Source organism: Tamandua tetradactyla, chromosome 2 (genome assembly GCF_023851605.1).
Source record: "Tamandua tetradactyla isolate mTamTet1 chromosome 2, mTamTet1.pri, whole genome shotgun sequence".
NCBI lineage: Eukaryota > Metazoa > Chordata > Mammalia > Pilosa > Myrmecophagidae > Tamandua > Tamandua tetradactyla.
The window spans coordinates 202,427,435-202,451,323 of NC_135328.1; the positions used below are offsets into that span (position 1 = coordinate 202,427,435).

Sequence of the window (23,889 nt, forward strand, 5' to 3'; positions counted from 1 at the left end):
TGTTTTTACGATCAATTAATGGGTCACAACATGCAGTTGAAAAGCACGGCTCTCAAGCATTCAATTTATTTGCCTACTGGCCTTTTTAAATGCTATTCTCTGTCTGGAAGAATTTTCTCGCATCCTCTTTACCTAGACAGATTCTTTTATTTTTTTAAAGGCTTAAAATGTAGTCTAATAAGTTGATGCCACATTACTGCTCCATTTCTCAGAAAAACTCCAAATTTAAGGTATCAGCGACAAATCAAGCATGGTACACCAATAAAACATGCACAGTATAACTACCTAAGCTAGGCAAGGCTCAGAGCTACTATCAGACCTTCAGCATACAGCAATCCTATAGATCTTATCCCTCTTTCAAGATATGAAGTCAAAAGCTGCTTCCTTCTCTGGACTTAACTGCCTGCGTTTGGATCCTGAAAATCATGATGAATTTGAGTTAATACCTGCAAAGAACTCAGAACAGTGCCTGGCAAATAGTAAGTGCTGCCTCTCATGACTGTCAAAGTTAGTAATTATACAACTATTGTGTGATTATAAATGCTATCTGCTTCCTCACGACTCTAACCTCTGAAGCCAGACACCTGGGTTAATTTGTGTTCATCTTTATATTCTTAGCCTCTCACCCTGCCGGGTATATAATAGGCGCTTAAAAAAGTACCACGAGGAGACCTAGCCAGAAGGAATAAAAACGTAGAGAGGTTGAGGGCGGAGCCAACGTTGGGCGACGCAACCGGCGCGCCCGAGTCCCCGCCCCTAGAGGCGGGTCCGTGCCTATCCAATCGCTGCGGCGGCGGGCGGTCACGTGGGGCTCAGCTGCGTGGCCCCTGTGGGAGCTGGTGTAAGATGGCGACAATGAAGAGAGCGTTCCCGCTGCGGCGGGTCGGCTTGGCGTCGCTCCGGGCTGTAAGTGCCCCGTCTGCCAAGGGGTTGGGCCCGCAGGCACCGTGGTGGTCCGGGTTGCAAGCTTGGGCTCCGGCGGCTGAAGCCGGACAGGTTTAAGCCACAGTCAGAAGGTCCGCGGAATTGTTCCCTCACACCCAGGCTCAGCGAGTGTGTGGAAAGTGTAGGAGAACTAGTTAGTTGTAGGAAGGGTTGAATAAATTGTGTTGGTTAAAGCTCAAGCTCTGGTGGTTCTGCCTCTAGACTGACATAATTATCCTCCCTAAACCTTAGTTTTCTCCGCTGTGAAAGGGTAATATTACCTCAGGGTTGTTTTGAAGATTTAAAAAAGTTTAGGTAAAGCATTTGGCATTGTCTTAGGCTCTTAGGAAGCGATCACCGCTAGGTAAGTGATGATGATAGATAAAGAGTTTAGAAGGAGTTCTAGCTATATAGTGAGAAAAATTACAATATCCTGATGGCTACCCCTTTCTGAAAGCCACGTTAATGTCTTCAGTAGCCTACCCACATCCACCAGTTACTTTATATTCAAAATGAAGATGGTAATTCCAACCAGAAGGTTAAAATCAGGTGAGATGGTAGACATTAATAAATGCTTTGAAAAAATCCTTGGGGTAATGAAATGGTGCTGGTAGGTGCCCCATTGAGTTACTAGCATAGGTTTGCTCTCAGAACCAGACCTGGGTTCAAGTCCAAGCTCCATCACTTCCTAGATATGTGACTTTGGGTAATCTTCCTGAGGCTCAGTTTTTTCCTCCATCTAGTTGGGATAATGAAACATGACATTGTGTTTAACATTAAATGAAGTACCTTTGTCTTTAGGTACTACTGGGCTTTAGTATTCTTATCCATGCATAAGAACGTAATATTGATACACTGTAGCACTGGAGGCTATGCCACAGGGCTTGTGTAGTGAGATGGATCATCTCTAAGCAGAAATTTACAGAGAACCTGGATGTTGATCCAGGAGAAAAGAAGACTGGGAAGGAAAGGTAGCAATGAGGCAATAAGACCTAAGGGTTATGAGCATGAATTCTAGAGCTACACAGCCACGTTCAGATTTTGCCTTAGTCACTCGTCTGTGACCTTGGGAAAGTTGCTTAATCTCTACAACTCTCGCAGTAAAATGGGGATTATAGTTGTTCCTACATAATAAGGTTGTTGAGAGAATAATATGGGTTAATAAGTAAAAGATTTTTATATGTGCTTGGCAAATACTGAGTTATTTTATTGTTTATTATATGAAAGGCTGTGGTGGGGAAGGAAGTAGAATTGCATTTATTCAGATTTAACAAAAGAAACTTGAAAGGAGATTTTATGGTCTTTCAGCAACATTCTGCAGCTACTGATTGAGGTCCTACTGTATCCTAGGGCTTTGGAGATACAGCAGTGAATAAAACAAAATCCCTGCCCTCATGAAATTCAAAGGCCCATCATCTTAGTCTCTGCTTTGCTGGCTAAAGCCAAGGTCAGTTCAAGTGAGTTGTTCAAGTGCCAGCTGATTCGTAGCAGGGAATATTTCCTTCCTTAATGCGCAGGGCACCTCTCTGTGCCACAATACATTGTTTATCCAGATTAAATCTAACAAAGTTCATTTGCAGACTTGTAGTACTGAAAAGGCTAGGGAAAAGAGAGAAAGGAATCCTCTGTTACTTGTTGGGGAGGTGGGGAAGATTTGGGGCAGACCTTGTATAGAGGAAACTCAGGTGTTTTTCTTTTTTTAGTGTTTTTCAGCCACAACGGTGTGTGTATGTGTGTGTGTGTGTGTATGTCATATCTTCTCAAACCATCCCCCTCGTCATCAGCCAGTGTATAATTGTAAGGGAAGAGAATCCCTCCTTCCCTCAAAGTTGAGGACTCCATACCCACTCCACTCCACATACTCCACCCCACAACCCATACCTGCCCTCCTCTGAGGTTGCTGTACCTACCCTTCATACATTTATTTGTCTTAGTAACTTTTAATGAGCATCTACGTTGTACCAAGCTCCATGCCAAACACTTGGAATGAAGTGAAGCTCAAGACACACAGAGTCCCTTATAGGGCTTATATTCTACTTTAAAAAACACTGAGTAGGCATTATTTGCAGTGCTCTGAAGGAAATAATTATAATCCTGAAATAGAAAATAATAGGGGCATTGGGTGGCAACTTTACAAAGGGGATCAGAGGAGGCCGCTTGAAGACTGAAACATGAAAGGGAGCCCACCATAAGAAGAGCCAGGTGAAGAACATTCTGGCAGGGCAAACAGTAAGCACAGAGGCCCTGCTGGGAAGAGAGAAGGCCAGTGGAATTGGAGCATCGTGACCCAGCGGGAGCAGGGAGTGGTGGTAGGAACCAGTTATGAGGTCAACAAGGTCGCAAAGAACCAGTAGTGCAGACCCTTAGAGACTATGGTGAATGAGGACAGAGGGTGAATCAGGTTTCTTGGAGGTTACGTACGTGGTGATGCTTTTTATAGAGACAGAAAGGATAGAGTTGGACTGGGCTTTGAGAGGAATTTAAGGTTCTGTTTTGGGGCTACCAAGTTTGAGATGCTTATGAAAAGCACAAATGGAGCTGTCAGGTAATATGAGGCTGGACTTCAGAGGAAAGCCTGTACTTGGTGCATGAATCTCTTGCTCATTTTTGTTTCTAGTAAAATATTCTTTTTGTTATTAATTCTTGGTTTGTTCTTAATTCTTAAAACAGACCAATTGTGAATTAAACAGTGAGAGATATTTTTTATTTTCTCAGTATTAGTAAAGATGAATGCATTCTTTCAGATTTGTTTCCCCAGAGAAGTATGGCAATTTTTTCCTTTTACTTTTTTACTCCCTCTTTTAAACCAAAGATCAGCACCTCATCTGTGGACACTTACCCGAATCAGGTGAAAATTGTGGAAGTTAGTCCCCGAGATGGACTACAGAATGAAAAGGTAAGGGTGAAAATAAACCCAAATAGGTTTTTGAGCCTCTACTTTAAAGTGTTCCATGTGATCAGTGCATGGGGTGGACAAAGCTGTGCAAGACATGATGAGGGCATTGAGGGGGACGCAGGCAGAGTCGGAAGACCAGGTAGGCCTCATGACAGTTAACATTCTGAGGTGGCTGCACAACAGGTGTGGTGTCACCTGGTCCAACTCAAGACGAAATGAAGGAGGGTAACTGGTGAGTGCTATGGGAATGAAGGTAAAGGAAATAGGATTTGAATAGGCAAAGCAGGGAAAAGATAATTCAGGTGCACAACATCAATGAAGTATCTCAAGAGAGATGGAGAAAATGCATAACTGGAAAATGGGTGTCTTGTTTTATTTTTATTTGTTTATTTATTTTAATTTTTATTAATAAAACCAATCAACATACAATATGAACATTCTTTTTTATCATGTAGTTGTATATTCGTCATCATGATTATTTCTTAGAACATTTACATCAATTCAGAAAAAAGAAATAGGAAGAAAACAGAAAAAATTCATACATACCATACCCCTTACCCCTCCCTTTCATGATCACTAGCATTTCAGTCTACTAAATTTATTTTAACATTTGTTCCCCTTATTATTTATTTATTTTTAAACCATATGTTTTACTCATCTGTCCATAAGGTAGATAAAAGAAACATCAGACACAAGGTTTTCACAATCATACAGTCACATTGTGAAAGCTATATCATTATACAATCATCTTCAAGAAACATGGCTACTGGAACACAGCTCTACATTTTCAGGCAGTTCTCTCCAGCCTCTCTGTTACACCTTAACTAAAAAGATGATATCTATTTAACATGTAAGAATAACCTCCAGGATAACCTCTCGACTCTGTTTGGAATCTCTCAGCCATTGACACTTTATTTTGTCTCATTCTCTCTTCCCCCTTTCCGTGGAGAAGGTTTTCTCAATCCCTTGGTGCTGAGTCCCAGCTCATTCTAGGATTTCTGTCCCACATTGCCAGGAAGGTCTACACCCCTCGGAGTCATGTCTCACGTAGAGAGGAGGAGGGCAGTGAGTTTGCTTGTCGTGTTGACAGAGAGAGAGGCCACATCTGAGCAACAAAAGAAGTTCTCTTGGGGTGACTCTTCGGCCTAATTTTAAGGTTTATCCTATCCTTTGTGGGGTTAAGTTTCATATGAACAAACCCCAAGATTGGGGGCTCAGCTTATAGCTTTGGTTGTCCCCACTGCTTGTGCGAATACAAAATTCCCCACTTGGGGAAGTTGGATTTTCCCCCTTTGTTACCTTTCCCCCAAGGGGACTTTGCAAATACTTTTTTATTGACTGTTCAAATCCTTCTGGGATTTATCAAGGCATCATTCTGGACAGACCTACAAAATCTCATGCCCTATTTCAAGGTTCCATATACTTATGGTATTCAACTAAGCTGTCCACATAAATTATATTAGGAAATGCACTAGTTGAAATATAAATTTTGTACCAAATAAACATTTTTTGCTTTAGTCTCACACAAAAGTTAAATATTTAAAATATTAATTACCATCTATTTTCAACACCCTGCATTATTGACATTCCTTTGTTTTTCCTCATGCAAAACATTTTTAAATTTGTACGTTTAGTCACTATCATTATACACTCTAGGCATTCCTAGATTATACCATCTCAGTCTTTATCGTTTATCTTTCCTTCTGATTTCTAAATGGGCATCTTTTGATCTAGCAGTTACACATATGGGAATTTTTCCACTTGGAGACATTGAAGAGCACATGCAAAAATTTAGCATTGAGGATGTTCCTCACAACCCTGTTGGTAATAGCAGGACAGTTGGAAACCACCTACGTGTGTTTAGTGTGGGGAGGATTAAGCAAATATATTACGGATTTTCCTAAAATGGAATAATATTGGAATATACTAAGTGACTCAAGCAAGGTATCAAATAGTATATGTATTTTAATCTCATTTATAAGAAGCAACGTTTCTACATGTAAGGGAGCATCTACTTAGAAAAGGAGTAGACCAACACTGTCTAATAGAACTTCCTGCCACAATGAAAATGTTCTAGACCTCTGCCGTCCAGTATGGTAGCCACCAGACACATATAGCTATTGAGCACTTGAAATGTGGTCAGTATGGCTAAGGAAATGAACTTTTAGTATTATATGATTTTAATTAATTTAAATAACCACATGTGGCTAGTGGCTACCATATTGGCCTGCGCAGATCTAGGTCACATGTCAAGGTGTTACTAATATTATCTCTGGGACATATTAAGGGTGATTTTCTTTTGTTTTAGGCATGTTTATCTGAAATAATCATGTTGATTTTTTTTTCAATATCAGAAAAGCTTTTTTTTTTTTTAAAGCATGACCAGCCTAGTTTTAGTGAGTGTTTGTGGGAAACAATAGACTGTAAGCCCCATGAGATCAGAACCATGTCTATGCTGCTCACCACTGCATCTCTGCTCCCTAGCACACTACCTAGAACCTGGAGGGCTCTCAAAAATTATTTGTAGGAGAGAAATAATCTTTCTCACTGGTGAGAAAGATCTAGAATTCTTACAGGTTTTAACTTAATCTTGTACATATTAGGGAGCCATGGAGGACTTTTTAGCAGGAAAGTGAGATAGTGGAGGCTACATTTTAAGAGAATTCCTGTGTGAGATGTATTGGTGGCGTGACAGTGACAGGCAGTGAGAGCAGTTACACCATAAAGTACATGGCATAATGATGGTGGATTTGGAAAGAGGAATCCATAGAATCTGGTGAGTGACTGGATATGGAGGAGGAAGAAGAGAGAGAAACCATAAGCTGAACATGGGAAGATGAGGTCCTGTTCCAGTTGGGGAAAGTGCAATAGTTTAGGGACCCCATCCCACAGTACCCAAGGGATTAGTCATCTCTGTGCCCTTTTAGGCCATAGCACGTTGCTCTTAATTTGTTTATGATAGAAAAGTCTATATGGTGGAAAATATTGTTTCCATATAAATATTACCTCCACTGCAAAACACTATCTGTAGAACTTGAAGACAAGGTTTGTACCCCATCTTTTGGCAGGGATTACATGTGAATTCATGTTAATGTTCTGATAGTAAAGTGCTTGGCATAGCAAAAGCATAGTTACATGGTGCTTTGAACTGTGAGACACTAGTTCTGACACCATCTTATTCCCACCTTTGCTAACCCGTCTTTTTTCTACTGTTTTTCTCACCACTGCAGAATATTGTACCTACTCCAGTAAAAGTCAAATTTATAGATATGCTTTCTGAAGCAGGACTCCCTGTTATAGAAGCCACCAGCTTTGTGTCTCCCAAGTGGGTTCCCCAGGTAAGTGCCAGCCCTCAGTGAAAGACATTTTCTCGTGTGAAAGAATGAGAAGTTTTGCATTTGCCCTGAAAGTAAGTAGAAATGGAGAATGTCAGTTTCTGGGTTCCTGGCTCTGAGAGGTCTCACGTTGTTCGTAGTAGAGTGATGCAGCAACAATAACGTGACTTGAGGGTCAGGAGGTTTAGATGCACCCTTGGCTCTGCCTCTGGCCTGCTTGGTGACCTTGCTAATACTTCCCCCTCTCCAGGTTGGAGGTGACCTCTCAAGCTTCTTCTGGCTCTGAAAATCTAGAATCTATATGCCTTTCTCTGGTGTCTGCATTTGTAAAAGGAAAAAATTGGTGACTCCTGCTTCACAGAGACAGTCTAATGGGAAAGAAAGATGTTGTTAAAAATGAGTGTCAGATAACACATGGAAAATCGAGCCTAGTGCTGGGCTCAGAGTGAGTTCTCAGTGAATGGCTGGCATTGGTACTGCTTATGAGAAGTTGGCAGAATTGGCCACATAAGAAATTGGGGATGTCACTCAAACCAGGAGCCTCCTGGCCCATCAGCAGGCAAGCAATTAGTAAAAGCTTTGCAGAGACTCTGCTCTGCAGGACTCATTCTCAGGGGTTCTAGAGAGCAGAGATTTTGTAATAAAAAATTTTTCTCCAACTGAACTCCCTGAATGCCCTTGATGATGGCTCAGTAATGTCTTCTTTGACACCCAGTTGGCTGACCATGCTGAAGTCTTGAAAAGCATTCAGAGGTTTCCTGGCATCAACTACCCAGTCCTGACTCCAAATCTCAAAGGTTTCGAGGCAGCGGTAAGAGGATAGTTTGTTGGTGGGGGCCCCTGAATTGCACCTGACTGCACTCGTCCCTGCCTTGTCCCTGGGCCTCAGTTTCCTGTTGGGGATGTCTGAACACCTTGTTTCAGTGTGAAGAACACCGTCAGATGGACCCGGGGGCATCCCTGGCTCAGCTACTTCCAGCTCTGAGATCTTGACAAGTTACTTACCTCTCTGAATCTCAGGTTCTACCTATAAAATAGTACTAATAGCAGTACCTAAAGTTGTGAGGATTTCAGGAGATAGAATGCATTTAAATTGCTTAGCAAAAGCCTGGTAAAAGGTAAATGTTTAGTAAATGTTAGCTCTTGTTGTTAGAGAAAAGTAACCAAATTCTCCGCAAGAATTTCAATAGTAGTTGCTGGTGTGTGCCATCTTCCTTATAATTTTAGACCGGATCAGTATTGAAAAGGTTGGTTTTGCATTTAGACACAAAAACTTCTTTCAAGACCAGGAGGGTGGTGGCAGCAGCAGAGGCGGTAGTAAGGAAAAATAAGGTGTATTTTTAAAAATTGAGATACGATTCACATACATAAAATTTACCGTAAGACAACATTATTTTTGCCACTCTGTGTCAGTGTTCTGAAAGAGAAAATGCTGAAAGGAATTCCCCTGGCTGTTGACAGGTTGCTGCTGGAGCCAAGGAAGTGTCCATCTTTGGAGCTGCCTCAGAGCTCTTCACCAGAAAGAACATCAACTGTTCCATTGAGGAGAGTTTGCAGCGATTTGATGAAGTGTTGAAGGCAGCTCGGGCAGCTGGGATTCGTGTTCGGGGGTGAGTCAGACCACAGTGGTGCTGTATGTCTTCTCATACCATTCAGGAATAGGACTAGGTTCTGACTCAAACTATTCCCACCCAACATGCCACACTCCTTTTCCTGAGTGGGGCCAGTCCAGGTGCCACACCTCAACATTTTCCAAGTAGATGTGGTTAGAAGAAATCCTAGCAAGTGCTTTCTCTCAAATCTGAATTTTGAGTCAGTTCACCAGTGAAGGGTGTGAACAATCTTGCAGGACAGGACATTAAAGGGGACTTGTAGAGTTTAGTTGAGTGCTGGCTTCACTGCTACCTTCTCACACATCCCTGAAGAATCCCCTAGGCCTCAAAATCTCCAGTATCACATCTTCAACAGCAGTAGTGCCAGATTTGTACAGGCTTCATCTAAGTGAAACCTCAGTATAGCTCTGCAAGGAGAGAGTTATCCCCACTTTACAGATGACAAAACTGAGGCTCAGAAAGGATGAATAGCTTATTGTAAGATCACAGTTGCCCAAATTGCAGCCAGAGCAATCTTTCAAAAGTGCCCATGTGATTGCCTCACTCCCTAGCTAAAAACTTCAGTGACACCCCAAGTTCATTATGGCTTTTAAGACCGTGGGGCAGGGGCCAAAACCTCATTGTTCACTGTGCCTGCTGGCTCTGCTGCTTCTGCCCACTATACTCTAGCCCAACTAGAACTTTTCATTTGTCATATACCACCGCTCTCTCTTGCTTCTGGGTCTTTGCACATGCTCACCATAGACTCAGAACTTTCTTCCTTCTCCTTGGGAATAACTCCTCACCCTATAAGTACTCTCATGGATGCTAGTTTCTCCAAGAAGCTTTCTCTGCCTCTCCTCTGGGATTCCTGGAATCCTCTAATAACATTTAGCTGCTTGTCAAATTCTTTCCCACCCTCACCCCCACTAGACTGTGCTTTCCATGAGGCATTCGCCTCCATCTTTCTCAGTCCCTGGTGTGCTTCCCAATCCCACTCAGAGCCTAGCAATAGTAAGTTGGTGCTTAGAAACCAACAGGCAGATGGGTGAATGAGGAAACAGAGACTCAAGTCAGGTCTGCCTGACTCACAAGCGTGTGCTGTTTACCCAGTATCTCTCTTACCTTTCCCTTGCTCAGCAATGTTTAGAAATTAAGTGGGGGAATTAAAATGGAAATGTACACTGAGATCTTTTAACCTTAAATTATTTAGCCAGCAAACATTTATTATGCCTCTTAATATGTCAAATACTTTGCAAGACTCTATAGAATTTTAGAAGCCTCACTACATCTCACTCACCCCAGCAGGATGGCTGGGAATAGAAGCCATCAAAATAAAAAATCCAGGCTCCTTACCATAGCCTGCAAGATCCGTGATCAATCCCCTGGCTCACCTCTCCAACATCATCTTGGATTATTTGCCCCTTACACTTCGTGCTTCAGCTGTTCTGTCCTTTGTTCTGTGTCTTGAACATGCCTAGTTCCTTTCCATCTCAGGGCCTTTACACCTGCCTTTTCTCGGCCTGAAGTGCTCTTCCTTTGACCTCTTTCTCTCATCTTGAATATCATGTCCTCAGAGAGGTCATCCTGGACTATCCTGCAACTGTTGACCTCCTCTATTGGCTTCTCTCACATTTCCCTTTTATTCACTTTCTAAGATTATCTAATTGATGTACTTGATTGTGTTTTTATTGGTGCTTTCCCTAAATAGAAGTCAGTTCTATAAGGGTAGGGGCCTTATCAGTCTTGTTAATTGCTTTATGCATAGTTTAGTGCTTGGCACATAGTAGGCCACTCAATAAATACCATTTGGATGGCTGGATGGCTACATGGCTATGGATGGATGGATAAAGGAATGAATCAGTACTCTGGCAACTCACTGCAGTAGCTAACGCTTTGGCCATCAGGCCAGCCCAGTCTGCTACTGACTCATATCCAACCCAGTCTGGTTCCTGCCTTTGGTTTCATCTGGTCCTTGGTCCCCTCCTGTGAATACTGGCATCAGCTACCCTGACACATAGTTTTGCTTTACATTCCTCTGTATGGCTTGGGTTCCTGCTTAATAGCTTCTCCTCGTTGTCTAGCCTTTGACTGTTGTAAGTCCTTGGCTACCTTGCCTGCTTCCAGAATGATAGGCCTGTAAGCCCCCTCCCTTCCCTGCCTGGCTTTCTTCCATCACCTCCTCGTGTTACCTTCATTGTGGTATTAGCTTTTCCCTGCCCCACCCAGGCACTCTGCCTGCAGCCCAGCTTCAGGGTTTGGAATTACAACCTACCAGGGCTGTATGTCAAGCAGCCACCCTTCCTCTGCCCTGCTGGCCAAAATACTCAAAGGGACTGATTTCCTCCTCTCCTATCTTCCTGCAGGTATGTCTCCTGCGTGCTTGGATGCCCCTATGAAGGGAAGATCTCCCCGATTAAAGTAGCTGAGGTGTGTCTTTTGGGCAGGGTTTTATGAGATCTGGCTACTTTGCCTCCCCCTGAGTGCAGAGATTCCTCTTCCCATCCACTCCTAATGGGCCACTGATTTCATTCATTTATCCCACTGCTTGTGATATACCCTGCTCCCCATGTGCACAGCTCTGTGCTTGCTCTCTGGAGGCCCATTTTTTAGCCAGCAGGTAGTGTTTGAGGCCCCATTCCTCTCCCCCAGAGTGAAGTCTCTGGCTCATTTTCCAGCTTGAGGTCGGTTGGTAGGTGATCATTGAGCACCTGTGGTATGAGAGGCCACACCTGACCACCTCTGAGCATGAACCCCATCAACACTGACAAGAACACAGTGTAGGAATTGATTTTGAGAAACTCAAGAGCTTAAGTCATTTAATCTTCAAAACTACTCTGCAAATTTGACTTTCCATTTTTCAGCTGAGTAGACAGATTTACTAGTCATACAGCTTGTAAATGGTACAACCAAGTCTCAGATCTGGTTTGTCTAACACCAGGGCCCATCAGCTCTTCCCATAATACCATGTAGCATCCAAATGTAGATAATACTAACAGTAGCAACTGCTTGTTGACGTTGGTTGCTGTGTTCCAGGTCTTGGCCTCATGTTGCCTCCAGTCCTTGCCATAGTTCTAAAAGGGTCATCACCATTTTTCAGAAGCAGAAATTGAAGTTCATAAAAGTTAAGTCCCTTGCCCAAGTCCCCACAGTGAGCGAGCAGCAGAACTAGGTCTAGCCTTTGACTGTCCCAGCATCATAGGACTCCAGAGGCCTGTTCCTCCCACTGCAACCTGCTGCCTCCTGAAGAAGGCTTGCCACCACTCCTTACCATTCTGCCTGCCTGGGCACTGGGAGGCCGGGGATGGGGGTCACTGTTTCATCTCTCTAGCAGATATGGGTGAGTGTATCCATGTCCCTGGTCCTGCCACCTCCCTCCAGTGTCTTGTGCAACAGCACAGCATGGGGCAGCAGTTCCTCAGGTGGGGCTTGGGCCACTCTGGTTTTACAGTGGTATGCAAATGAACTTCTAAAAATTTAAACAGTTGTGTACCTCTATTAAAAATATATACAGGGTACATGGGTGGTTCACTTGTACAATGCTCCCCTTTCATGCGGGAGACCTGGGTTTGATTCCCAGACCATGCACCCCACCCCCCAAAATATATATATATATGTATAACTAGCACCTCAGACCCATGATTTCTCAGGTCTTAATTGTTGGTAGAAGGTTCGTGAAAGGAATCAATTTTTCTAGTTCTAGCACCTGGGCAGGATACCATGTATGAAGGTTATATGTGAAGGGCTGAAATTTCAGATTCCAGGTGTCATGAGGAAACCAGGGGTTGGAGCTCCAGCATATGCACCAGGGACTGGTTCTGCTTCTGTAGCCTCAGCCTCCTAGTCAGTAGAATGAGGATTATCATTCCTGTGCAAATTGGCAGTGCTTTGCACAGGCACAGGGCCCCTGCTCTGAGCTTCTGGACCCCAGCTGGTAAAATAGGATGTCTCCAAGTGCCTGCTTGCTTCCCCAGGTTGCCAAGAAGTTGTACTCAATGGGCTGCTATGAGATCTCCTTGGCGGACACCATTGGCGTGGGCACCCCAGGGGTCATGAAGGACATGCTGTCCACTGTCATGCATGAGGTGCCTGTGGCTGCCCTGGCTGTCCACTGCCATGACACCTATGGACAGGCCCTGGCCAATACGCTGATGGCCCTGCAGGTAAGTAGGCCATGACCCAGGAGGAAGGCCCATTCTCCCAGAGGACATGGACTAGGACAGCTTGGTTTCTTTTATTTTTTCAGCAAACATTTACTGGTGCCTGTCTGCCAGACCCTGGGCTGGACATGTGAACACAGACATGGCAACCCTGTCCTGAAATGTATCCACAGTCTGTCTGTTAAGGGAGATGATCGAATAATTATGTACTCATCCTCATGCAGTATGACACATGACACACAGGGAGGAAGCACAGGGCTAAGGAGGCCTGGAGAGGGATTCCATCCCAGCTGGGGAGGTCAGAGAGCATTTGCCAGAAGAAGTAAGGCCTGAGCAGAGTTCGAAGGGTGTGGAGGAGTTAAGCAGTTGAAAAGGGAAGAGGAGAGGTGTCTGGAAAGAATTACACTGCAAGACTAAGGTGGGGTTCAGTGAGGACTCAGGATCCCTGGGCCTGCAAAAGTACGCTGGGTGAGTGTGCCTGAATGTATGCATGTGTGGAGGGGGGGATAGGCAAGGAGGCAGCAGGCTCAAGGGCAGGCAGGGGTCACTCACAGAGTGACCCTTTAATGTTGTTCCCCAAGGATTGTTTTGAGACCTCAGATTTAGTTCCTCTTGAAGTTTACTTCTGGAGGGCTTGCCCAAAATGGGGATTCCTTTGGCTGGCATCCAGGAAGAAAGTTCTTGGTGTCTGACCATAGCCCGCCTTGCTGGAGCATTCTGGTGTACCATCTTCAGGTTAGCCAAGGCAATCCCTGGCCTCCTCTTTTCTTGCACTCAAGTTATCTCCTAGGGACTCACGTCTCTGAACCATATCATTCTAGTACTTTCTCAGGTTTGTTTCTTCAAAATTGTGGTTGTTAAGGGTAAAGTTTGTAGTTCTGTGTTCTCTTCCATTTCTCAAGTTGCTCTAGCACCCTGGCCTGGCCTTTTGGGCTTTCTTGGAGCTCATCAGGCAGGCAGGGGAGAAAGATTTCCTCTCCCACCCCTTGCGAGGCAAGTACAGGGGATTTCTGCACAGCCATGATAAGCTTGAGGCAAAACTTAATCTTGACCACACTCTCCTTTTGCTGTCCTCTGTTCTGTGGTACCTGATATCCTTGGTATCCCCCTTTAAAAGTCTCAAAGGAACAGGATGAGCAATGGGGTGACTGACAAGAGCTTCCTCACTTCTCCATCTTCCTTCAGTCATTTCAGAAATATTTTTGTGTGACTTCTATGTACCAGGCACTCTGTTAGGGTCTGACTAAACAGTAATAAACAGGACCTGGCTCCTCTCCTCTGGGAGCTTATGTTCTAGTGGGGAAGACAGTTGTAAGGCTACTGACAGAGAAACACATATTGTGAAACCATTTATTTAGCTGTTAAAACTGAACACCTTGTGCTGGGTACTGCTGTCAGCATTGAAGATTCAGCTATGACCAAATAGACCCTGACCTCAGTGAGGGGAGACTAATGATAATTTTAAAGAAAACAAGCAAAAATAGAGTTGACTGATGGTCTTAAGCACTGGAGAAAAGGAGCCGGTCAAGTGAGTGCCAGGTGCTGAGGGTTGCTGTTTTAAGTGGGTGGTCTCACCCAGAATGACATGAGAGATACCGGAGGGAAACAGGGAGTGAGCACTGCAGACACCTGGTGGGGAGGGTGACTTTTCCAGCATGGAACAGCAAGTGCAAGGACCAAGGAGTTAGGGGACTCCTCACTGTGTTCAAGGCACAGCAGGGAGGCATATCAGGTGAAAGGAGTGGGGCAGACTTTGGAGAAGCAGGTGTGTGGGAATATAATCAAGAGTTCAGGGGGTTTTTTTTGTTGTTTGTTTTTACATGGACAGGCACCGGGAATCGAACCTGAGTCTCCCACATGGCAGGCGAGAACTGCAAGAGTTCAGTTTTTGATGTGTGAAGTTTGAGATATTTATTGAACATCCAGCAGAGTTGTTGAGGAGGCAGTTGTCAGTATGAATCTAGATTTCTGGGTGAGTTGAGGCTGGCATAAACATCTTGGAGCCTTCAGCTCACAGATGGGAATTTAAAGGCATCAGGGAGTGAGTGTAGATTAGAAGCTGTCTGAGGCTCGAGCAGTGAGGGGCTCCCACCTTTAAAGGTCAAGGAGATGAGGAAGAGACAGCAAAAAGTTGGATTGAGATCTCTGGAGAAGGCAGAGTGTTAAGAGGATACCAGGAGGAGGTGGAACCCTGGAAGTCACGTGAGGAAAGCATTTCACAAGGATGTTGCCAGTATGCCTGGGACAAAGAGGACTATAGTAAATCTTTGAATTTAACTACCTGGAGGACATCAGTGACCTAGAGCTGTTTCGGCGAGTTTGTGGGGGTAAAAATCCATGTAAATTGGGTTCACATGAGAATTGGAGGCGCTAGTAAGTAAGGTTTGGCTCTTGTGAGGATTTTTGCTGTGAAAGGGAGCAAAGAGATAAGAGACTGGAGGTAATGTGGGTTCTAACAAGAGTTTATAAAAGATGAAAGACAGTGTTCTAGTTTGCTAGCTGCCGGAATGCAACACACCAGAAACGGATTGACTTTTAATAAAAGGGGATTTATTTTGTTAGTTCTTCAGAGGGAAAGGCAGCTGACTTTCCACTGAGCTTCTTTCTTACGTGGGAAGGCACAGGATGGTCTCTGCTGGCCTTCTCTCCAGGCCCCTGGGTTCCAACAACTTTCCCTGGGTGACTTCTTTCTGCATCTCCAAGGGCCCGGGCTGAGCTGTGAGTGCTGAGATGAGGAATGCCCAGCTGCTTGGGCTGTGCTATGTTGCGCTCTTTTACGTGCCAGCCAATTAAGTCAAACATCATTCATTGCAGCAGACACACCTCCTAGCTGACTGCAGATGTAATTAGCAACAGATGAGGTTCACATACCATTGGCTCATGTCCACAGCAACAGAACTAGGTCCCTTCACTGGCCAAGTTGACAACTGAATCTAACTACCACAGACACCAAAGCCTGTTGGCATAAAATCTCAGCAGTGGGTGGGGGCTAGATTGATCATGAGGAAGGGCTTCTCTGACAGGATGGCCTTTAGGCTGAGATCTGAAGGATAAGATGGAGTGAGTCAGCCTTGAAGGACTGGAGGAAAGACATTCCAAACAGAAGAAACAGTGTCTACAAAAAAGATTCCCACTGTTCCAGAAATGAAAAGGAGAAACACTTTCTCTTAAATGGGGTTTTTACTTCAACAGAATCATAAGCCAAAGGAAGGTATCCGTCTCTTGGTAGAATTTCAGGCTGAAAACATTTGGGTGGTTTGTGAGGCCTAGTGTTGCAGGCTCTTGCCCCACCATGACAGTCATGGAACATCCTTATGTTTCCAGATGGGAGTGAGTGTCATAGACTCTTCTGTGGCAGGACTTGGAGGCTGTCCCTATGCACAGGGGGCGTCGGGAAATGTGGCCACAGAGGACCTCGTCTACATGCTTACTGGCTTGGGCATTCACACGGTAAGCTCACGCCCTCTGGTGGCCTACCCCTGAACTGACCAGAGCTCTGCCTGAACCCAGAGGACAAAAACTGATAGGGCTTTTTGCTGATTTTTTGTTTTGTGGGAGGAGGTGGGTTAAAAAGGAAGGCATGCTGAGTTTTAGGGGTGGCCTGTCTTATGTTTTTGAGGCAGCAGAGTGTGGCCGAACAGGGCCCTGAGCCTGGTCTTGAGAAGGGCAGGTTCTCAGTATCACTTTGACAGTTGAGGTCTGGGAGGCACTAGGGCATTGGGAAAGAGCACTGAAAGGGGTCAGGTTTGTGATCTGAAATGAGTCACTTCTCTCAGTCTCTGTTTTGTTCTCTGTGAAATGAGGGCAGTAGAATTCCACTCAGTTCTCTGGCAGTCAGTAAGGGCCCTTAAGTGATAGGATGGAAGCAGTATAGCGGCAGCATCTTGGGATCAGATGGAAATGGGTTTAAAATCTAGTGCTACCATTCACAAGCTGTGTAACCTCAGGCAAATTACTTCAGCTCTCTGAGCCTAAGAAATGGGAGTAATAATAACACCTATTTTTTTAGGGTTGACATGAATATTAAGTAAGAAAATGTATGTGCTTTGCTTAGCACAGAGCTGAGCATCAGTAAATACAGCCATTGTTTTGAACAGAGTACTTTGGCTTGGTGCTTCCAGCTGGGATTTAATTCCTACCCCTCTCTGCCTCACAGTCCTCACTTCAGTATACAGTTTTTGATTATTGTGGGCCAGGCCCTATGCTAGGCCTGGAGATGGAGTAGTACACAAGACTGATGAAATCCCTGCCCTCGAGGCAGCACTACAAAGCATTACACCTGCTGGTGCACCTTGTACAAGAGGAAACAAGGCTAACCCCGGATGCTAGAAGAACATAACCTCCCAGGTAGCCTGTGGCCCATTGACAGAGGAACAAGGGCCCATTTGTCTTCACCTTTACTTTTTCAGTATCACAATTATCTGCCCAGTCTGATGGTTCCCTGGGTGTTGAGAATATGTTATGACTTACTGCATCTTCTAATTTGTTTTCCAAAGGGTGTGAACCTCCAGAAGCTCCTGGAAGCTGGGGCCTTCATCTGTCAGGCCCTGAACAGAAAAACCAGTTCCAAGGTGGCTCAGGCCACCTGTAAACTCTGAGTTCCCAAAGCCCCAGAACTGTGTGGGAATAGGGGCCCGATTGGACAATTCACAGATGGGAATATGGAAATGAAATTAAAAGGAGTAGCACTTCACAGCCAGATCTGCATGTAAGTGTCTTCTGGCAGAAAGGAGGTGAGGGGCAGGAGGAGCTGCTTGGCTCAGGCTTCCCTGACACATGTAGCAAGTGATTTTGGGGGCTGGAGGTCTTCCTTCAGCATGGACACTAAGGCTCAGAGTTGAATGCATCCTGTGGACACTTGGGAACCCAGTTCTTGGCTTGGGCTGATCCTCCAGTCTCCTCTCTGGGTGAAATAGGCTAGCTAATTACCTGCTTCACAGCTGGACCCTGCCCTGGCCTAGAACCATTGTTCTCTAACTTCTCAGGGCAAAGGGGCATGGAGGAATTTGCTCCCAAGCTGGTAGAGGGCTTTTGGTGCAGGGTTGAAGGTTAAGCTTTTGTGGTGGCCAACTGCCAACTCAAGTACCATTGGAAGTTCTCATGAGTGATACTCCACTCTGAAGGTGATTTTTTGTAAACAACTTATGTAATTAAAGGCTTAATGGCACAGAATCAATTCCAGTATTCTGTTGTGTAGCTGTCTGTATGAGAATGGGAAGGTTGGTGGGGAGTACACCATCTTGACATTATACTCTGAAAGGAAAATGTAGATTGAACTAATTTAATAATCACTGGATTTCCTATAAGTTTGCCCACTGGAGAACCAAATTCATAGTGGACATCGCTGAGTTTTGGGCTTACTCAGAAGGCCTATAGCAGTGGCTGGTCAGAATACCCTGGAGAGGTTGTTTCTGAGGCACTTCCCTCTCTGTTACACAAGCTTCCTGTGAGCAGCAGCTACCACTTCTCCTCTGGACCCATACTTGGCCTCTCCCTTCCCTTCACAGGCACATGGTCTGGCTGGCTGGGCCAGATGCCTTACTTCTCTGTACTCAGGCTCTGGGGTTTGTTGGCCATCCTTGTTGGACTGGGGCTTCCAGGCTGTGGAAAACACATGTGTACCTAAGCACCACATCTGGTCAGATTTCATCATCCAGGATGTTACAACTTTATACATAATTTTATATCCCTTTTATTTTAAACAGAAACATTATTTTCTAATCTGCCTTAGTTATGGTAGGCGGGGTGCAGATGAACCATGCCTGGAATGCCCGGCAGTAGGGGAGCTATTATTTGAGGGCTGAGCATGATCAGCACTGGAATTCCTGTTTGAACTTCAGGAGTTCCTCCTGAGATTTTTTTTCAAACTAAACTTTCCAGAAACAGCCTCTGGGCAAGGGAAGAGCAATGTTCCCCAATCCCCTCAATCAGCACAGTCCCCTTTTGCCTTTGCTCCACGTAGTCACGTATTTCATGCAAGACAATTGGAAGAAACCGGCAAACAAAGTTGGTAAACCCGCGGATTAGTGGGGCCTGCGGCTGAGTTGCTGTGGGAAGTTCGGCTTATTCCCTGGCCTTGTTGCTCCAGTCGCTGGGCTGCTGCCAGGCAAGGGTCGATGCCCCTGTCCTCCGCCCACTCGGGCTCAGCGCCTGCTTCCACGGGGTGTGATGAGCGCTCACGCTGGGCGCACAGACCAAGGGGCCAGCAGGGGAGCGGACCTCCACCTCTCCAGTCAAGGGCACGATGGTCTGGCCCGGCACCTTTCGCCCCTGTCAAGGGGATGGCACAGTCCATTTTCTATGTGAGAGCGCGCCAAGCAACCTTAAAGGCGCAGCGGCCTTTTTGTCCTTGCGACATCCCATAGTGGCTCACTTGGGGGCGTGGCAGGAGGCGGGACACGGGTGGACCGTCTGCTCTTAAAGGGGCCACGGCTTTGGATGCGGGAGGAGGTGTCGCTGGAGCCAGCGCGCGCGGGATCCCGAGCAGGTTCGGAAGACGAAAAGAGGGGCCGGGTGGTTCGGAAGAAGCGCGGTGGTCAGCAGGACGCGAGGGAGAATTTCTGGGGGACCTGGGCCGCGTTCTGGGTAGAGTCCAGCCAGGGCCGCTCCGCCCCTGTGTTCCCGGTTGCTGGTTGCCTGGGTTGGGGCGGCCCGCATTCATTCATTCCCGGAATGAGAGCTCCTATCTCGGCCCCTCTGATCCACGGCTCGAATCACAGCCGCACCCGAGCTCTCACGGACCAACACCCTCTCCTCCATGATACAGACTGGAAAAACTGAGGAGACAGCTGGCTAAGGTCACCCGCGGGTCCCGGACGAAACTGGGCTGTCTCTCCCAGGGTCGCCCCTCAACCACTTTCCTGGGGTCCGAACGGTGGTTAGAGCTGGGGGGTAGGGTGGGGATGGGAGCCGCTTCGGAGTCCAGAGCGAGTCCGGTGGGAAGCAGTGGGGGGAAGGGCGAATTGCCTGGGAAGAGAGCCTGGAGATCCAGATCCCAACCTAACCAGCTGTGTAGACCGACCTCACGCAAATTAGTTCACTTCTGACTCTCAGTATTCTTCTCTGTTAAGTACCAGTAATGACATCTACCTCATCAGGACTTTGGGGGAATTCAGGAAAATAATGTAAAAGTGCCTAGCACAGAGCCTGGCACTTAGCAGACACTCAGTCAAGGGGGTTAGAGCTGGATGAGCAAAGGGAATGGATTGTGGCAGACTGGAGCAGGGAGGCTGCGGTCTTGGCTGCCGGGAATGAAAGGCCTCAGTGTCTGAGGCTTCCCCCGCCCCTCCGCCTTCTGCCCTCTGCAGAGTTTGCTTTGGGCGGGGATGCACACCTGGCAGAGGATATGGGACCAAGGCCACGTCTACATTAGCTGACCCAGTGCAGCCTAAAGTTGGGTGGGCCCTTAGCTCCAAGCCAAAGTGAACAAGCCCAGCCTGCTCAGCGCTGGCATTAGCAAAGGCTTGAGCCAGCCTGGCTGCCCTGGGATGGGGTAGAGTTGGGGGTCTCTCCAGGACTGTGGTGCTGTAGCCCCAGAGCTGGTATCAGACTGGCAGAGGACCCCATCTTGTCATCCGGTCTGTTTCCTGCTTCCTCTTAGCTTGCCCTTAAGGAGAATTGGAGGGTTTGCCGGAGTAGGAGATATTAGTCACTTAAGTAAGGAGCCAGTTTACCGTTGTGATGGCAGAGGGACTGGAAAGTTCTGAACAGACAGAACACCCTCTGGCTCCTGGGGTCCCAGTCCTGCTGCCATGTTTCCCTCTCCTGCCCAGCTTGCTTTAGCTCCCAGACACCCTGGAGAAGGAAGTGTGGATTTTCAGATTTCATCCTCAGATTCCATCTTCCCAAACCTGGGTCAGTTGGATCACCATATGGCAGGCTTTTTAAGACAGTTTATTTAACCCTCACCCTGCCATGTGAAATATGCACAGTTATTAACTCCATCTTATAGAGATGGAAACTGAGGCCAAGAAAGGGTAAGCGATCTGCCCAAGGCCTGAGACCAGAAAATGATGGTACAAGACTTGAACCTGGGCTCACTCTAGAGCCACTTTCTTATCTAGAACACAGTACTGCCTCCCTCCGAGGTAAGCTCACAGGGCCAAGTCCCCCGCTGGAAAGAGGCCCAGAATGGGCAGCATTGGCCACTCCTGAGACTGTGTCCCGGGCCAGGTGCGATGGCGGAGAAGGTGCTGGTAACAGGCGGGGCTGGCTACATCGGCAGCCACACGGTGCTGGAGCTGCTGGAGGCGGACTACTCGCCCGTGGTCATCGACAACTTCCATAATGCTATCCGTGGTGAGCCTGGAGTGGTGGGGGAACAGGGACTTCTGGAGGGGATGGTGGAAGGAAAAGTGTGTATCTCTGGCTGGTCCCTTGGCAACCCTGGACCCCCTCTGCTTCTGTGATTTTGATGGCCTCTGTATCCACAAAACCAGGTGGGGGCTCCATGCCGGAGAGCCTACAGCGGGTGCAGGAGCTGACCGGCCTCTCTGTGGAATTTGAGGAGATGGACATCTTAGACCAAGCAGCCCTGCAGCGTCTCTTCAAGAAGGTGGGAGCTTGGTAGGCAGGCAGGGGCATTGCCTGGGGCCAGGGCCCGTAGAGCAACCTGTGACCCCAGCTATGCCTCCACAGCACAAGTTTGGGGCAGTCATCCACTTTGCAGGGCTCAAGGCCGTGGGCGAGTCAGTGCAGAAGCCTCTGGATTATTACAGAGTCAACCTGACGGGGACCATTCAGCTTCTGGAGGTGAGGGGCAGGGCGCAGGGACACAGACATGGGGAGGGCCCCAAGACAAGTGGGTAGGCCAAATACAGGGGCAGGGGCTGGGTGTGAGTCAGGGCCCCAAGCCCCAGCTGCATCCTCTTGGACACATGCCTTTCTTACCTCTGGAGCCTCAGTTTCCCCATCTGTACATGGGAGTGCCCGTAACCCCAGCTCTGTGAGGCAGAAACCACTGACACTCTTCCTCCATGGCTAGATCATGAGGGCCCATGAGGTGAAGAACTTGGTGTTCAGCAGCTCAGCCACGGTGTATGGAAATCCCCAGTACCTGCCTCTAGATGAAGCCCACCCCACGGGAGGCTGTACCAACCCGTACGGCAAATCCAAGTTCTTCATCGAGGAAATGATCCGGGACCTGTGCCAGGCAGACAAGGTGAGGGCCCCTCTTAATCTGGTCTATAGGCTCCTCCCAGCCACCCCATGAGCCTGAGGATGGGACCCTGAGCCCCAACAGGGAGGAACTGAGGCTCAGAGAGAAGTGGTGACTTGTGCATCATGGCCACACCAGAGTAGGGCCCCACCCCCTGCTCATCTCTAGAGCTAGAAACCAGGCCTGGGGGTGAGGTGGAGGTTCTAGTTGCAGCCGGGATATATGCCTCCCCCTGCCTCCCAGTGTCTGTCCCAGTGTCTGACCTGTGTGCCCACAGGCCTGGAATGCGGTGCTACTGCGATACTTCAACCCCACGGGTGCCCACGCCTCAGGCTGCATTGGCGAGGATCCCCAGGGCATCCCCAACAACCTCATGCCCTACGTCTCCCAGGTAGGGGAGAAGGGGAGGGACAAAGAGGGTGGCCCAAGGGTTGGGGTAAATCAGGCTTGAGGTGGGGGGTGGGGGCTGGAAGGAGCTGACCTGCCCTGGCCCCCAGGTGGCGATAGGACGACGGGAAGCTCTGAATGTCTTTGGCAACGACTATGACACAGAGGATGGCACAGGTGAGCTCAGAACCAGGAGGACCCAGGAGTGAGCAGGAGGGGAACTCAAAATGGGCAAGAGGCTACATCAAGCCATCGCCTCTTCCCTGCAGGTGTCCGGGATTATATCCACGTGGTGGATCTGGCCAAGGGCCACATTGCAGCCCTGAGGAAGCTGAAGGAGCAGTGTGGCTGCCGGGTAGGGAGAGAAGGGGAAAGCCTGGGAGAGGAGTGAGGCCTAGGCCTGGCCAAGGAGGCCAAGAGGGGTACTGGATCTAGCCCCTTCCACAAACCCTGGCCTCCTATCTCGGACAGATCTACAACCTAGGCACGGGCACAGGCTACTCAGTGCTGCAGATGGTCCAAGCCATGGAGAAGGCCTCCGGGAGGAAGGTAGGCCATCTACCCACCCCACCCTACCCCACTCTCAGCAGATGAGCCTGGGCCCCCTCCCTATCCAGCAAGCACCCCCGAGCTGCCCTGCCTACTTGCCCTGCTTATCCCTTCACACTAGGTGCACCTCCATTTCTCCAGGACCTGGCGAGCAGCTGGGCAAGGCCCATGACAGTCTTCCTCCTCTCTTGCAGATCCCATACAAGGTGGTTGCCCGGCGGGAAGGCGATGTGGCCGCCTGTTATGCCAACCCCAGCCTGGCCCGGGAGGAGCTGGGCTGGACAGCAGTCTTAGGGCTGGACAGAATGTGTGAGTACTGACTCCAACCCCTGACTCCAATACTGGCCCTGCACCCTGGGAGAGAGTTCAGGGCTAGGAAGAGTGAAATAAGTCTGGGCCTGGCCACCCTGGGCTGCCCCAGGTTGTGGGGAGCCCTGCATCCCAGTGCAGATGCTGATCACACCCTGCCCCATCACAGGTGAGGATCTGTGGCGCTGGCAGAAGCAGAATCCTTCAGGCTTTGGTGTACAAGCCTAAGGCCCTTCCCTTACCACGGACCAGAAAAGGAATAGAGGAACAAAAGCTTGCTCCAGCCGCCAGCAGGAACCCAGGGACCCCAGAGCCTCTGGGCCCAAGCCAAGGCCCCCCCTACCTCAAATTCCAGCTGGGCCCACCTAGCCCACCAGGCCTGAGACCAAGAGCTCCACTGACCAGGAATCAGGGGTCTCTTAACTCCTATCTTGCCCCGGGTCCAGGGACCACCCAGAGGGAGGGAAGGAAGCAGGACCCTGGGACAAAACACCCTCCTCCCAGGCACTAATTTATACTGTTAGGAAGGAACTTTCCCAAGTAATTAAAATAAAAGTTTTCTTACACTGGGCCAGGTTCT

The 23,889-nt window shown here is 47.6% G+C and overlaps 2 protein-coding genes across 6 annotated transcripts; both read left to right on the plus strand.

Annotated features, from left to right (window-relative positions):
- Positions 1-790: 790 nt before the first annotated feature.
- HMGCL (3-hydroxy-3-methylglutaryl-CoA lyase) lies at positions 791-18,083 on the plus strand. 2 transcript variants are annotated; one of them, XM_077150876.1, is made up of 9 exons: positions 791-906; positions 3,737-3,820; positions 7,051-7,158; positions 7,871-7,966; positions 8,617-8,765; positions 11,114-11,177; positions 12,722-12,910; positions 16,232-16,357; positions 17,404-18,083. In XM_077150876.1, exons 1-9 carry the CDS (start codon positions 847-849, stop codon positions 17,503-17,505), a joined length of 978 nt encoding a protein of 325 aa, XP_077006991.1. In that variant the 5' UTR covers positions 791-846; the 3' UTR covers positions 17,506-18,083. The 2 variants fall into 2 exon arrangements, with proteins under 2 accessions (XP_077006991.1, XP_077006992.1); XM_077150877.1 differs by lacking the exon at positions 3,737-3,820 and having other exon boundaries at positions 807-906.
- Positions 18,084-19,270: 1,187 nt separating this feature from the next.
- Positions 19,271-23,878, plus strand: GALE (UDP-galactose-4-epimerase). Of its 4 annotated transcripts, none has more exons than XM_077150852.1 (11): positions 19,271-19,394; positions 21,080-21,205; positions 21,346-21,461; positions 21,545-21,658; positions 21,891-22,067; positions 22,342-22,455; positions 22,562-22,628; positions 22,721-22,806; positions 22,923-23,000; positions 23,195-23,309; positions 23,479-23,878. In XM_077150852.1, the coding sequence occupies exons 1-11, from the start codon at positions 19,346-19,348 to the stop codon at positions 23,535-23,537; spliced, it is 1,101 nt and encodes a 366-aa protein (XP_077006967.1). In that variant the 5' UTR covers positions 19,271-19,345; the 3' UTR covers positions 23,538-23,878. The 4 variants fall into 4 exon arrangements, with proteins under 4 accessions (XP_077006967.1, XP_077006968.1, XP_077006969.1 ...); XM_077150853.1 differs by having other exon boundaries at positions 19,305-19,394; positions 20,953-21,205; XM_077150854.1 differs by lacking the exon at positions 19,271-19,394 and adding an exon at positions 19,401-20,994.
- Positions 23,879-23,889: the final 11 nt, after the last annotated feature.